This window comes from Epinephelus moara, chromosome 16, assembly GCF_006386435.1.
Source record: "Epinephelus moara isolate mb chromosome 16, YSFRI_EMoa_1.0, whole genome shotgun sequence".
NCBI lineage: Eukaryota > Metazoa > Chordata > Actinopteri > Perciformes > Serranidae > Epinephelus > Epinephelus moara.
In genome coordinates, this window is record NC_065521.1 from 32,012,957 (window position 1) to 32,024,600 (window position 11,644).

Consider the following 11,644-nt stretch of genomic DNA (forward strand, 5'->3'; position numbering starts at 1 on the left):
GTATCGACTCAGTTTCATGGTGCACTCACCAAAGTCGCCAGAGGAGCAGGAGGCAAGCTGGTGAGTGACAGGGTTGTAGGCAACACACTGGATGGAGTCATTATGACTACAGATACACACATGGAGAAAAAAAATGAGTTGGAGGTAGTCACTCTGCAGAAGATGCATTTTAATACAGCGATGAGTAAAAGTGACACTTACGTATATTTTAAAATACCCTCCAGTTTAGATGTCCAAATGATGATGCTTTTGTCCGCTGACCCCGAGGCAAATCTTTTACCTGCAGAAGAATGCAGTAGTGAGTAAGATAACAATGAAGACTGATAAAGGTAAATGTACAAATGAAAAGCCAGTTGAGTACCATCTTTAGCGTAGGCCACGCAATACACTATGTCTTTGTGTCCTTTTAAAGGCTGGATAATTGCTCCCTCTGCTACGTCATAAACCTGCAACAATAAAAAGTAAATGTAATAATAATGCTTGTATTCTTCAGATTTGTATCTTGGTAAAAGAAATCAGGAATGCCTTACCAGGACACGAAGACCTGCGGCAATGATGAGCTGGCTGCCATCTGGCTTGAAGGCAAGGTCATAAACACTGCAGAAGAGAAAATAGATGTGTTTTCCTGAAATGTTTTTTGGTTAATTGTTTGGTCAATCAAGAACACTTTGAATGATCCACTCCTCGTTCAAGTCAGTGGTGCACAACCTTTTTCCTTAAGGGACCCCTTCTCTGTCCTTGAATAAACTGACGACCCCTATCTAACGGAGATACTTTATGGATATTTCATTTTGTATTCAATGCATAACAGTGAAGAACTGTACAATTAACTAGCAATTTGTAGGTAGCAATTTGGAATAATCATGAGCAGATTATTTCCTGTAACTATGGCATCAGAGATGATGCTCGGCCATGATTGTGTTAGCTCTTTGGTTCTTTTCACTGCAGGACGAGGATGTTTATCAGAGAGTACAGGCTCTGTGAATATTGCTTTTGTTCAGGTTTTCACCGTGCCCTTTTTTTTCTTGAATAAAAATCTGAACTTTAAAAATAACAATTTCATTGAGTTTTCTCCAAATAAATAAATTTAAAAGCTGAGATACAGACCTCTTTTGGCTTTCGTACACCCCTTAAAATCAAGAAGGCCTTGCGACCCCAGAGAAGCTTCAGCAATCTATAGTGGGGATCAGGACCCCCAGGCTGGGGGTAAGTAAGCCATATATTAAAGAAACATGCCAAAGTGTTAAAGTGCATAAGCCAGTTTGAACAGGTGGGTTTTGAGATGGGATTTGAAGGATGTTATGCAGTCCGACTGTTGAATGTGTGGAGGTAGGGAGTTCAAGAGCTGGGAGTGGTCAGGAGACCAGCAGAGGAAGAGCGCGGGGTGCAGGAGCGGGTGTACTCCTGGAGAAGGTCAGAGAAATAGGTTGGGGTTATGTTGTGGAGGGCTTTGATGGTAAGCAGATGGTTTCTGTAATCAGTCCGGTACTGAACAGGGAGCCAGTGTAGTTGGATGAGAATGGGAGTGATGAGATTGGATGATTTGGTGTGGGGATTGATCCGGGCGACAGAGTTTTGAATGATTTGAAGCCTGTTAATAATATTAGTGGGGAGACCAGAGAGAACTGTGTTACAGTAGTCAATATGAGACGTGACAAATGCATGGACCAAGACCTCAGTGCTGGACTGGGACAGTGATGGGCAGAGGCTGGAAATGTTGTGGAGGTGGAAGAAAGCAGTCCAGGTATATTTTATATGTGTGGTGGGTATGAAAACTTGCAATCAAGAATGACACCAAGGCTCTTGATGTGGCTAGAGAAAGGTACAGGAAGTTATCAATGATGACATGAGGGACTTGGGTGCTCTGGACAGGGTGATTTTGGAACCAGTGAGCAGGGTCTCAGTTTTGCTGCCGTTAAGCTTAAAAAAACATACATATGTATCAATGACGAGGTCCACTTGTTTGTTTCAAATGGGAGATTTCAGTGAAACAGCTGACAACCAAAGAGGAGGACATTAATAGAGATGGATGGTGAAATGTAAAATTATTAAATGAGCATTACTTTAATTGTTAGTAGCTGTGAAGTACGACAGGCATATGCTTGTTCCAGAGAGGAATGTGGGCTACTTTATAGATGAAACCACGTGTTAAATGTTCATTAATTATAGTTTCAGTAATTGCTACGGACGCCCACGCACTACAATTAGTGCGTAACGCGAATATATTAACGTTACAGTTGCAGCGCTCATAGTTAATTAATAAAAGCAAATTAAGTTACGTCTGTTTATTTAGAAATGTTTTTTCTTAGGTCAGAGAGGAACCCTGTATGATAGATACGGTTAGCTTCAGTGAAAATGTCACGTTAGCATGCAACGATAAGCAATTAACCTGGCGTTAACGTTAACCGTTAACGAGAGCTAGCTAGCGTAACATTAACGGGGCTTCGACCTTACGTTATATTGTCCAACACAAGAGAGCTGACATGCTGCACTGTTGTTGGAACAAATATTTAGCATGACAACAACATACACGTATTACATACAAGCTCTAGTATCTCTGTCACTTGTGAACGATGACAGAGCTGCTGCGGGCTAATGCTAGCTAGCTGGCTAACACTAGTTTACATAGCAACCGCCGTTGCTAACCACCAACCGTTACATCCCAGCATCGAAACCGGGTCGGCAGCGTAAACACAAACATCGAGACACTCACCATTGGTCCCGAATTGTTTCTTTCCATGCGAGGACGGCTCTCATTTCCAGCTTTTAGTAGCAAAAAGGTCTGATGGGTTTTGTATCAACAGGTTGTTGTCGCGTCTTCGGTCGGTTTTTCATACTAAGCTCCGTTTTTGTGATTCGTCCTCACTGCGCAGACTCGGGCCTGAGCGCTACTTCCTGTCTTCCTGTGTGCAAGGCGAGGGAAGAGCGGGCAGCACTGTGTTTACATCAGAGTCTGGGGAGGCAACACAGGGAGAGGATACATGAGTCTGCACCCTGTGAGAAGAGGAGTTTGAGGTAAGTCAATAATTTTATTGTTGTTTAACACGTAAACATCTGCTGTTCAGTTAGATCCATGATATCTGAAGTGGTACTTTATGTGAAAGTTTATAAAGGATGTAATCAATGTGCGATACAGGTAAAGAAGACAGACAAGGGATAGCTGCTGATGTGGGGGTAAAAAGTCAGCTACTGGACAATGAGCTGACAACAGTGAGCTTCAACACCTCAGAATCCCGCGCCCTCTCACCTGGGTTCAACATCAACAGCACACTTCTCAAAATGCATCCTAGCTGTGAACTCCAGCTGGAAAGCAATGGAGACATAAATAACCAAAGTCACAAGAACGAGGATGACTCATGCCACACTTCCAAGTTGCCCCTTGGCTGGATCAGAGAGGTCAGGCAGCGGAAAGCAGGAAAGACAGCAGGCAAAATGGACGTCTACATTACAAGGTGGCTCATTGTTTCCCTGTAATTGTGTCTGAATGTAATCATACCTCGATCGTGACTAAGTGCCTTGCAGATCCGGTTAGATCAGTGTCTAATTGATTTTTCTCTCTGTTGTTTGTTTGTTCAGTCCCCAAGGGCTGAAGTTCCGCTCAAAAGCATCCCTGAAGGCTTTCCTCCTGAAAGATGGAGAGGTTGACTTAGACATAGACCTCTTTGATTTCACTGCATCCAAGGATGATGTCACCACTTCACAAGTACTCCCTGCCCAAGTGAAAGAGAGGAGAAGAAAGAAAAGACAAGCAGATGGACAGCAGGGGACAACAGATGTGACACAAATACTGGATTCGCCTCCAAATAAATCTAAAAAGGCTTCTTCCTCCCTGAGAAGTGATACTAAAGACAGAGAAGTGTCGCACACTGCTGCACCTTCAACCACACAAGATGACGACAAACTGCAGAAGAGCCCTCAGAGGCCGGGTCAGCTGAGAGAGAAGCTTCTCAGACTGGCTCCATCTAGTAATCAAGAAAACACTCTCACTGTTCACAAGGACGAAGAGGCAGACTCGCAGCCTTCTGTCCCGACTCTGAAAGTCGAACCTGCCACTGACAGCGAGGGCGAGGGTGAGGGTGAACGAGGTGGAGATGACATACACATTCACAGCAAAGGTGACAACACGCCTAATTCTGAACAGGAGGCTGAGGCTGACAGCCACCGAGATGACGAACAGGAGGTGTTGTTACCTGACATCACTGGTGAGAGCTGCACGCCGGTGAGAGATTCCCAGAATAGTAAGTATGATCCACTCCGTCTCACAGCCTGTAAAAATAGCAGTTCAAGTTAGTTTTCCCTGGATCTACTTCCTTTTAATTTTGATTTCAGCATCCTATACAATGCATTACAATCCCCTACAATTTCACATCTTAACACTGTCTTTTCTTTTTTAAACCGAATGCATTAAATGAGCAGTGTCTAGGATTTAGTGGCATCTAGCAGTGAGGTTGCAACCATCTGAGTACTCCTTCCCTCATCCCTCCTTTTCCATGTAGGAGAATAAACAGTGGCCTTTAGGTAACATAAAAACATGAAAGGCCCCTTGTCCATTCTGGGCTACTGTAGAAACATGGCAGTGCAACATGGCTGGCTCCATCGAAGGGGACCTGTCCCTCTTTAGATATGAAGGGCTCATTGTATTCATTCATTCATTTTCTGTAGCCGCTTATCCTGTTAGGGGTTGCAGGTGTGCTGGAGCCTATCCCAGCTGGCATTAGGTGAGAGGCGGGGTACACCCTGGACAGTTCACCAGACTATCACAGGGCTGACACATAGAGACAGACAACCATTCATGCTAACATTCACACCTACGGACAATTTAGAGTCACCAATTGACCTAGTTTGCATGTCTTTGGACTGTGGGAGGAAGCCGGAGTACCCCGAGAAAACCCACGCTGACACGGGGAGAACATACAAACTCTCAATCTGAGGTGACAATGCTAACCAATGCACCACCGTGCCGCTAAGGCTAATGTTAAGCTCTATGGCTAAGCTACACGATTCTACTTTTATGTCATTATACACTGATGCAATGGTTCCCAACTGGTCCGGCCACAGGGTCCAGATTTCTCATTAGTCATTAATTCAAGGTCCACACAGTTTAATATATTCAGCGTCACACTTGCATTTGGCCATGTCATGGAGCTACTTTACCATCACTGTCAAGAAGCTGTCAGTTATTTACTCACTCTACAACAGGAAACGGCACTTCAACATAAAAGCTCTGCGCCAGAAATTCTCTGTGCTTAAAAATAAAGTGTTGATACATTTGTGAGTCACTTGTGGGCCAGTCAGAATAGTACTCTGGTTTCCTCCCACAGTCCAAAGACATGCAGGTTAACTGGTGACTCTAAATTGCATGTCTTTGGACTGTGGGAGGAAGCCGGAGTACACACACACAGTCCAAAGACATGAAGGATAATTGGTGACTCTAAATTGTCCGTAGGTGTGAATGTGAGCATGAATGGTTGTCTGTCTCTATGTGTCAGCCCTGTGATAGTCTGGTGACCTGTCCAGGGTGTATCCACGTCTCGCCCAATGTCAGCTGGGATAGGCTCCAGCCCCCCAGGTTTTGAATAATATACTTGATGGAGGCCACTTGTATGATCTTAACAAGTAGAAAGCATCTTTAACGGCATCAAACACATAATTTCAATAGTCGCTGAACTTCAGACATGATCAAAAAACAAAAACAAATTAGAGTAAAATTCATTTGTTGTATCTTATTACATTTGAATTTCTAACAAGTGTTATTAAAGTCACCAACTGTGCCTCCCTACAGTCATTCCTCCGTTGTTTGTAAAGGTGTTTGGGTTCATGCATATAAATACTTCTGAGATTACTCTTCTATCCTCATTTCCAATTCTGTAGGGAGGTGCTCTGCTGGAGATTCAAATCTAATGGCTCGTGGTTAGTGTGTTTGAGAGACCCAAAGATAAAAAGCAGTCCACAGATCAAAATGTAGAGCAGTTCTCTGTAGAGCTCTTCATGAATCTGTGTTTGTAATTCAAGTTCTGCAGAGAGAAAACAAAATTATTAACATAACATCAAACATCACAAAAAAATGTGCAGCAATAAAAGTAAATCAAATATTTGGAAATTAACTCACAGGACACAACATGGCATAAGTCAGAAGGAAAGAACAAAAGGAGCTATATTGCCTCTCATTAAGGTGACGTGCTTGTGCTAGCGTCCCTTCCTCGCATCTTAGCTCCTCCCTGCCAGGAAGTGAGAGATAGATGCAAGAAAAAGACACAAGGATGGAGGAGCCAGAGCTGCCACATGAGCAATCCTTTATTTCATAGCGTCACTCTAAAGCAACGTCAACTACTGTACCACATTTGGAGGTGTGGCATTTATACGTCACGTCACTTGATAAAAGACTGTGTAGGATAGCTCCTTCAGAAGCCTCCTCTCTCGTCTCCTCAAGGTGCTTTTAAGGGATTGGAAGTTCCTCCCTGATGGTGAAGGGTGAAGAGGATGCGAGGAAGCACAAGATGAAAAGCACCCACTATGTGACATCAGAAATGTGTTCTTTTTTTTTTAATATAAAAGTTTCCTGTCGCCTAGAGTCCAAGAGCATGGAAGGCAAACGGAAAACAAGCCCTTACTTCAGCAGACAGCCCCTCAGAGATGGTAATGTTCAAATGTTTCATGAAATACAAGAAGCAAAGAAAAAGCTTGAGTATATTTGTATGCAAGATATAAAGCACACCTCAACAATTAACTCTCCATACACAGGCCTCAGCCCACCCAGGAGGAAGGCCTTCAAGAAGTGGACGCCCCCTCGCTCCCCCTACAACCTCGTACAGGAAACTCTGTTCCATGATCCCTGGAAGCTCCTGGTGGCCACTATTTTTCTGAATAAGACCAGTGGTAAGCTCCAACACACACATGCTGCATTGCAACAGTATTCTATCAACTAGCATTCAAGTTTAGCATTTGTATACTTTTTTATCACTACTCCAGGCAAGATGGCCATACCAGTGCTGTGGCAGTTCTTCGACCGCTATCCGAGTCCAGAGGTGACACGTGAGGCTGACTGGAAGCCCCTGTCTGAACTTATGAAGCCACTAGGCCTGTATGAGCTCAGAGCCAAAACACTAATACGCTTCTCAGGTGAGTGTGCTTGTCCAGTGTCCACTTCTGTGCACAGTAATAATCGTATGATTGCAGTGTTTTCACTGTACATTTGTATGGTTTCAGTCAGAATATGTGAAGCAATACGAGCAGCAACAAAAACCTCACAATCCATTTTTCCTGTGTAGATGACTATCTAACTAAACAGTGGCGTTACCCCATCGAGTTGCACGGCATTGGGAAGTACGGCAACGACTCCTACAGGATCTTCTGTGTGGGGGAGTGGAGAGAGGTGAGTCTAATCGCAACGGTTTTGGATGACGGTTTGTTTTGTAATGTTCATTAATGACAAATCTGATATTTTATTGCTATGTTTGTAGGTGAAACCTGAAGATCACATGTTAAACAAGTACCACGAGTGGCTGTGGGAGAACCATGAAAGACTTGGAATCTGAAACACAATGCATTAAGGATTGCAAGAAGATTTGCTGCGGCGAAGACAAGAAAAACAATCACATCACATAAACAATAAGATCATATTACAGTATTAATATTATGATTAACAGGTGTAGACTCGAGTCACGTGACTTCAATGACTTGTGACTTCACTTGGACTTGAGCCTTTACAAAATGTTCTTTAAAAAGCATGCCACAAATCAGTCAACTAACCTTCATTTTCCAAATCAACTAACATTCACACTATGCATTCCCAGCAAGTCGACCCTTTATCAAGTTGCAAGAGAGAGCCATGAAGAACTCATGTTACGTAACTGAATGCAGGTTGGGAAAAATGATACCAAAGATTATTTCTTCAGTGTATAAAAACTAAGTGGTGGTCAACAGAAAAAGATTTGCAGTATGCAAAATGTCAGAGACACAACTTCCAGCTTTGTTTTACATTTGAAGTTGCACCAAGAACGCAAGTTGAGGCTAACATTAACATAGTTAGCAAGCTAAAGCTTAGCTAACGTTATAGCTTCATTGATAAAATGGCATTACATGTGGTGAAGAGTGCATTATGACTTGGGATTTGACTACTACTTACTTGTGACTTGCAATACAATGACTTGGTCCCAACTCTGTTATTATTAACTTGCAATGTTATACCTGAATCCCTTTAAAATTATGCAGTGATATTACTTCATCCTTCTTCTTCCTTTAAAAGTTTTACTCAATATTTAATAAAAATGTTTTAAGGGGTTTAAATGTTGAAATGATTCTTGAGTGCATCATTCAGTCAGTCTTCCAACTGGGTTTCTTGTTCCACGTCCTCATACATAGATGAGACTGGAGACATCTTCCGACTGTCTCTGGTTAGTCCATTGTCACAGGCTAATAATATGTCTTTTGGGTGTACTGAAGCATGACTTCACAGTCCACGCAGCAGCTTTCTTTTTGGCGGCTGGTAACCTGATTCCCAAGGCAACTGTTGCCACCGCAAAACACTCAGTGAATGCACAGGCATGTCACAGTTTAATCTCTAACTAGCTCCAGTGCAGTTATTTGCTTTACATTTTGAGTTATGATTCATTACAAATCAGAACTGCAACTTTTAGAAGATAATTAAATAGTGCAGGATTTGACATTCATTCCACAAAGACGTCTCTGGTGGGTGAACAGAAGAAACTGCTTGAACGACAAAATGAGACTACGTAAGAAAACTGTTTCCTGTTTGTTCTCTATGTTAGTGCTACTTGTAAACATCTTAAACATGCTGTTATACTGCTCTTCTCACTCTTCACTATCACAGCAGCCATCTCTATAGCCTCCACACCAGTGTGTATCCCTCACGACACACTTCCTGTCCGGCAGAGTCACTGCCTGGTGGTCACTCCCATGATATTTCCCAGCATCTCAGACTCTGCCCGGCTGTGGACAAGCAGCCAGGTCAGCAAAGATTCATTTCCACTTAAGTCACTGTCTGACTGTCCAATATGAAGATACTGTTTGTTTGAGGGAAAAAAAAAAAACTTAAATCTGCTCTTTAGAGTATTCCAAGACTGAACCCTTTACATCCACCTTTGGTCCCTAAACGCACCGTCAGCCTGGAGACGCCAGCTGTTCACCACCACAACCACCAGAGGACACTAATTATGCAGAGGAGAGAGCACCACAGGTAGGAGCATCTGTGCAATGCCTTACTGTAAATGATTTTATTTTAACTGAGAATCAGTGATGTCATCTTTACTTTAGAGAGCTGAAAGTCAAAGTCACTGACTTAGTTGGTTGATGTGTCAGGTATCATCAAGTGTGGAGAAAACCTTTCTATGGAACCAGCACTGAGAGAGAAGAGTACAGGTAAAATAATAAACACATACTAATGACTCTCTCTGTATACTTATTAACATTCATCAATGACAGAGAAAATTAATTCTCTGTCCCGTAGGAAGGAGTTACGAGAGCAGTTAAAGAGGCAGATAGAGGAAAAATGTGCGGCACTGAAGCTGCAGCTGGCCAGTAAAGAGAAGGAAGCCGAGCATTTACGAGAAGTGGACCGCCTCGCCCTGTCCAGCGAGAGTGAGCTAAGGATCCGGCACAGCAAAGCAATGACAGCATACAGAGATGAGAACAAGAGGGTACAGTCCCACACATACATTATGTATCCACTGCTAATGCTTTGTGTTTATGTCACTCACAGTAGTGTCCCGGTAATGCTTCAACATGCGGGCTGCTCTTGGGTTACAACAATATAGGGTGTGTGTTTGAGGTTTTTCCATCTCTGCTGTTTGTGTGTGTGTGTGTGTGCCTGCGTGTGTGTGTGTGTACAGCTAATGGAGCAGAGCTGGAGGGACAGAGCACTAACACGCTCCCAGGAGACGCTAAAGGAGAGAGAGCTGCTGCGCCTCAACCCCATTAACTGGAGTGGAACACTGAAATAAGCTGAACCTCTACAACTGGAGTGGAACACTGAAATAAGCTGAACCTCGACAACTGGAGTGGAACACTGAAATAAGCTGAACCTCGACATCCAGAGTCAAGACTTGAAACCCTGGCCTCGCTGCAGCATTTGGGGCATACATGAGTGACAGATGAAAATGGGATGCAACATATATAATAAATGTAATTAGTGTTGTAATAGCCGCTGAAAGTACTTTAAAGGGATATTTCTATGATTTTCTAAACTGGGAAAAACCAAATGAAGGTTTTCAGCATCAGATTATTTCCTATCTTACTTTAGAATTTTTTTCTTATCGGCTTTTTTTTTTGGTAAAGTATCAACATTGATACTAGAGATACCATCTTTTTTATTCTGTGGATTTTTCCTTGTGCCTACATTACCCAAAATACAACTTGGCCACAAGTAGTTCTGTTGGAGATTTGGGTGTGTTAAGCTAGGAATGGCTAATGTAGCCTTGAGCTGCTAACCTCAAGCAGAGATGAGGAGCAGGCTACAGAGGTATAGTAAAGTCCAACTCCACATCCCCATATTTTTTTTTTGTTTTTTAAACTCGTAGTCTAGTCCCAAACAACATTTTTCTTAAATTCATATTTCGCACAGCTCCCTCTGGAGATACAGGACAATTTTTCACATCTGCAGCAGCCCTCCCAATAATTCTGTCTAATCAATGGAGTTTCCCCCTTAAAGTAACATAATGCTCCTTTTTTTTTTTTTACCTTAAAATAAAAACTTCAAAATAATTTTGTTGGTGGAGAATAACATCTATTTCATTCCCATTTCAGGCACCTAACACCTTTTTTTGCACTATGTAACTTTGGTGAGCAGGTGGGATCTCCTGTAAGAAGTTATGCTTTACAGAGGCTAGCTCAGTATACTCAATATCGACATCATGGCAGAGGCAAAGATTTCTAAAAATCAAAACCTCACATACCATTAGCAATGCATGAATTATACATTATAACTGAGCAAACTAATGCGGGGTTGCAAGCTGTTTATACTGTCGTAACATAAGCTGGAGTGATCCGTCTCATGGTTGACTGGAAAACAGTAACAGGCCAACAGCAGTGTGTACATCTGTCAATGTTCAGTGTCTCCCGCACATTGATTTATTTGTGGCAGCCCACCACGATATCAACTTGGGCCGCCACATATTGATTTTCTATTTGTTTGAATATTTTAAATGGGTAAAATCATATCTAATTGTAGAGCTTTCTTGCTCTCTATCTCTGTTTATCAGACCACAAAGAATTAGCTAGATAGCATACCTCACAGTCCTTCTGCTTTATTTCCCACCGCTAGGAAATTGTTCGCTGGGAGGAGAGTGCAGTAGCTATAGAGATGGACATTTACTTAGTGGATGTAGCTACTCAAATTCAGCACCAGGGGTCAAGGTGGGTTTGTGGCCAGTGGCAGCGCTGGATTTAACTTGTGTAACAGCAGCAACAGAAAGTTTGTTGATCCAGCAGGGAGTTTGGGCAGTCTGAGATCAGACCCCAACGCTGAATTTGATTCTACAGCAGCTAACTGATCATCCATATTTAGGGCAGTGTTGTACAACTCCAAATCTCCAGGGCCACCAAATTGCAAAACTGCCAATTCTTGCATGATGTTGCTTTTAAGGGTTTTTCCCAGTCACTGACTAGTATGTCCAACAATTTAGGATGC

General features: G+C 42.6%; 3 protein-coding genes across 5 annotated transcripts in view; 2 read left to right on the plus strand and 1 right to left on the minus strand.

Moving 5' to 3' along the window:
* The window catches only part of ift122 (intraflagellar transport 122 homolog (Chlamydomonas)), a 28,599-nt gene extending 25,751 nt beyond the window's left edge, over window positions 1-2,848 (minus strand). For both annotated transcript variants that reach the window (XM_050065753.1, XM_050065754.1), the window contains exons 1-5: window positions 2,714-2,848; window positions 531-597; window positions 362-446; window positions 202-280; window positions 30-106 (exon numbers count right to left, since the gene is read on the minus strand). In XM_050065753.1, coding sequence (XP_049921710.1) covers window positions 30-106; window positions 202-280; window positions 362-446; window positions 531-597; window positions 2,714-2,757 — 352 coding nt within the window. In that variant the 5' untranslated portion in view covers window positions 2,758-2,848. The remainder of the gene's footprint in view (window positions 1-29; window positions 107-201; window positions 281-361; window positions 447-530; window positions 598-2,713) is intronic.
* Window positions 2,849-2,893: 45 nt separating this feature from the next.
* mbd4 (methyl-CpG binding domain protein 4) lies at window positions 2,894-8,281 on the plus strand. Of its 2 annotated transcripts, none has more exons than XM_050065755.1 (8): window positions 2,894-3,015; window positions 3,137-3,452; window positions 3,577-4,238; window positions 6,556-6,636; window positions 6,742-6,876; window positions 6,970-7,119; window positions 7,269-7,372; window positions 7,461-8,281. In XM_050065755.1, exons 2-8 carry the CDS (start codon window positions 3,280-3,282, stop codon window positions 7,533-7,535), a joined length of 1,380 nt encoding a protein of 459 aa, XP_049921712.1. In that variant the 5' UTR covers window positions 2,894-3,015; window positions 3,137-3,279; the 3' UTR covers window positions 7,536-8,281. The 2 variants fall into 2 exon arrangements, with proteins under 2 accessions (XP_049921712.1, XP_049921713.1); XM_050065756.1 differs by having other exon boundaries at window positions 2,895-3,015; window positions 6,571-6,636.
* Window positions 8,282-8,660: 379 nt separating this feature from the next.
* Window positions 8,661-11,637, plus strand: LOC126403343 (uncharacterized protein D1044.6-like). The gene is made up of 6 exons (XM_050065944.1): window positions 8,661-8,732; window positions 8,831-8,967; window positions 9,069-9,196; window positions 9,319-9,378; window positions 9,467-9,656; window positions 9,849-11,637. The coding sequence occupies exons 1-6, from the start codon at window positions 8,723-8,725 to the stop codon at window positions 9,957-9,959; spliced, it is 636 nt and encodes a 211-aa protein (XP_049921901.1). The 5' UTR covers window positions 8,661-8,722; the 3' UTR covers window positions 9,960-11,637.
* Window positions 11,638-11,644: the final 7 nt, after the last annotated feature.

Bases quoted from the DNA above. Each gene is read 5' to 3' on its own strand.
- mbd4 (XM_050065755.1), top strand. From the start codon at position 3,280: ATGCATCCTAGCTGTGAACTCCAGCTGGAAAGCAATGGAGACATAAAT. The intron at 6,637-6,741 runs GTAATGTTCAAA...CTCCATACACAG, and splicing joins CAGACAGCCCCTCAGAGATG to GCCTCAGCCCACCCAGGAGG. The intron at 7,120-7,268 runs GTGAGTGTGCTT...TTTCCTGTGTAG, and splicing joins AACACTAATACGCTTCTCAG to ATGACTATCTAACTAAACAG.
- LOC126403343 (XM_050065944.1), top strand. The intron at 8,968-9,068 runs GTCAGCAAAGAT...TCTGCTCTTTAG, and splicing joins GGCTGTGGACAAGCAGCCAG to AGTATTCCAAGACTGAACCC. The intron at 9,379-9,466 runs GTAAAATAATAA...TCTGTCCCGTAG, and splicing joins ACTGAGAGAGAAGAGTACAG to GAAGGAGTTACGAGAGCAGT.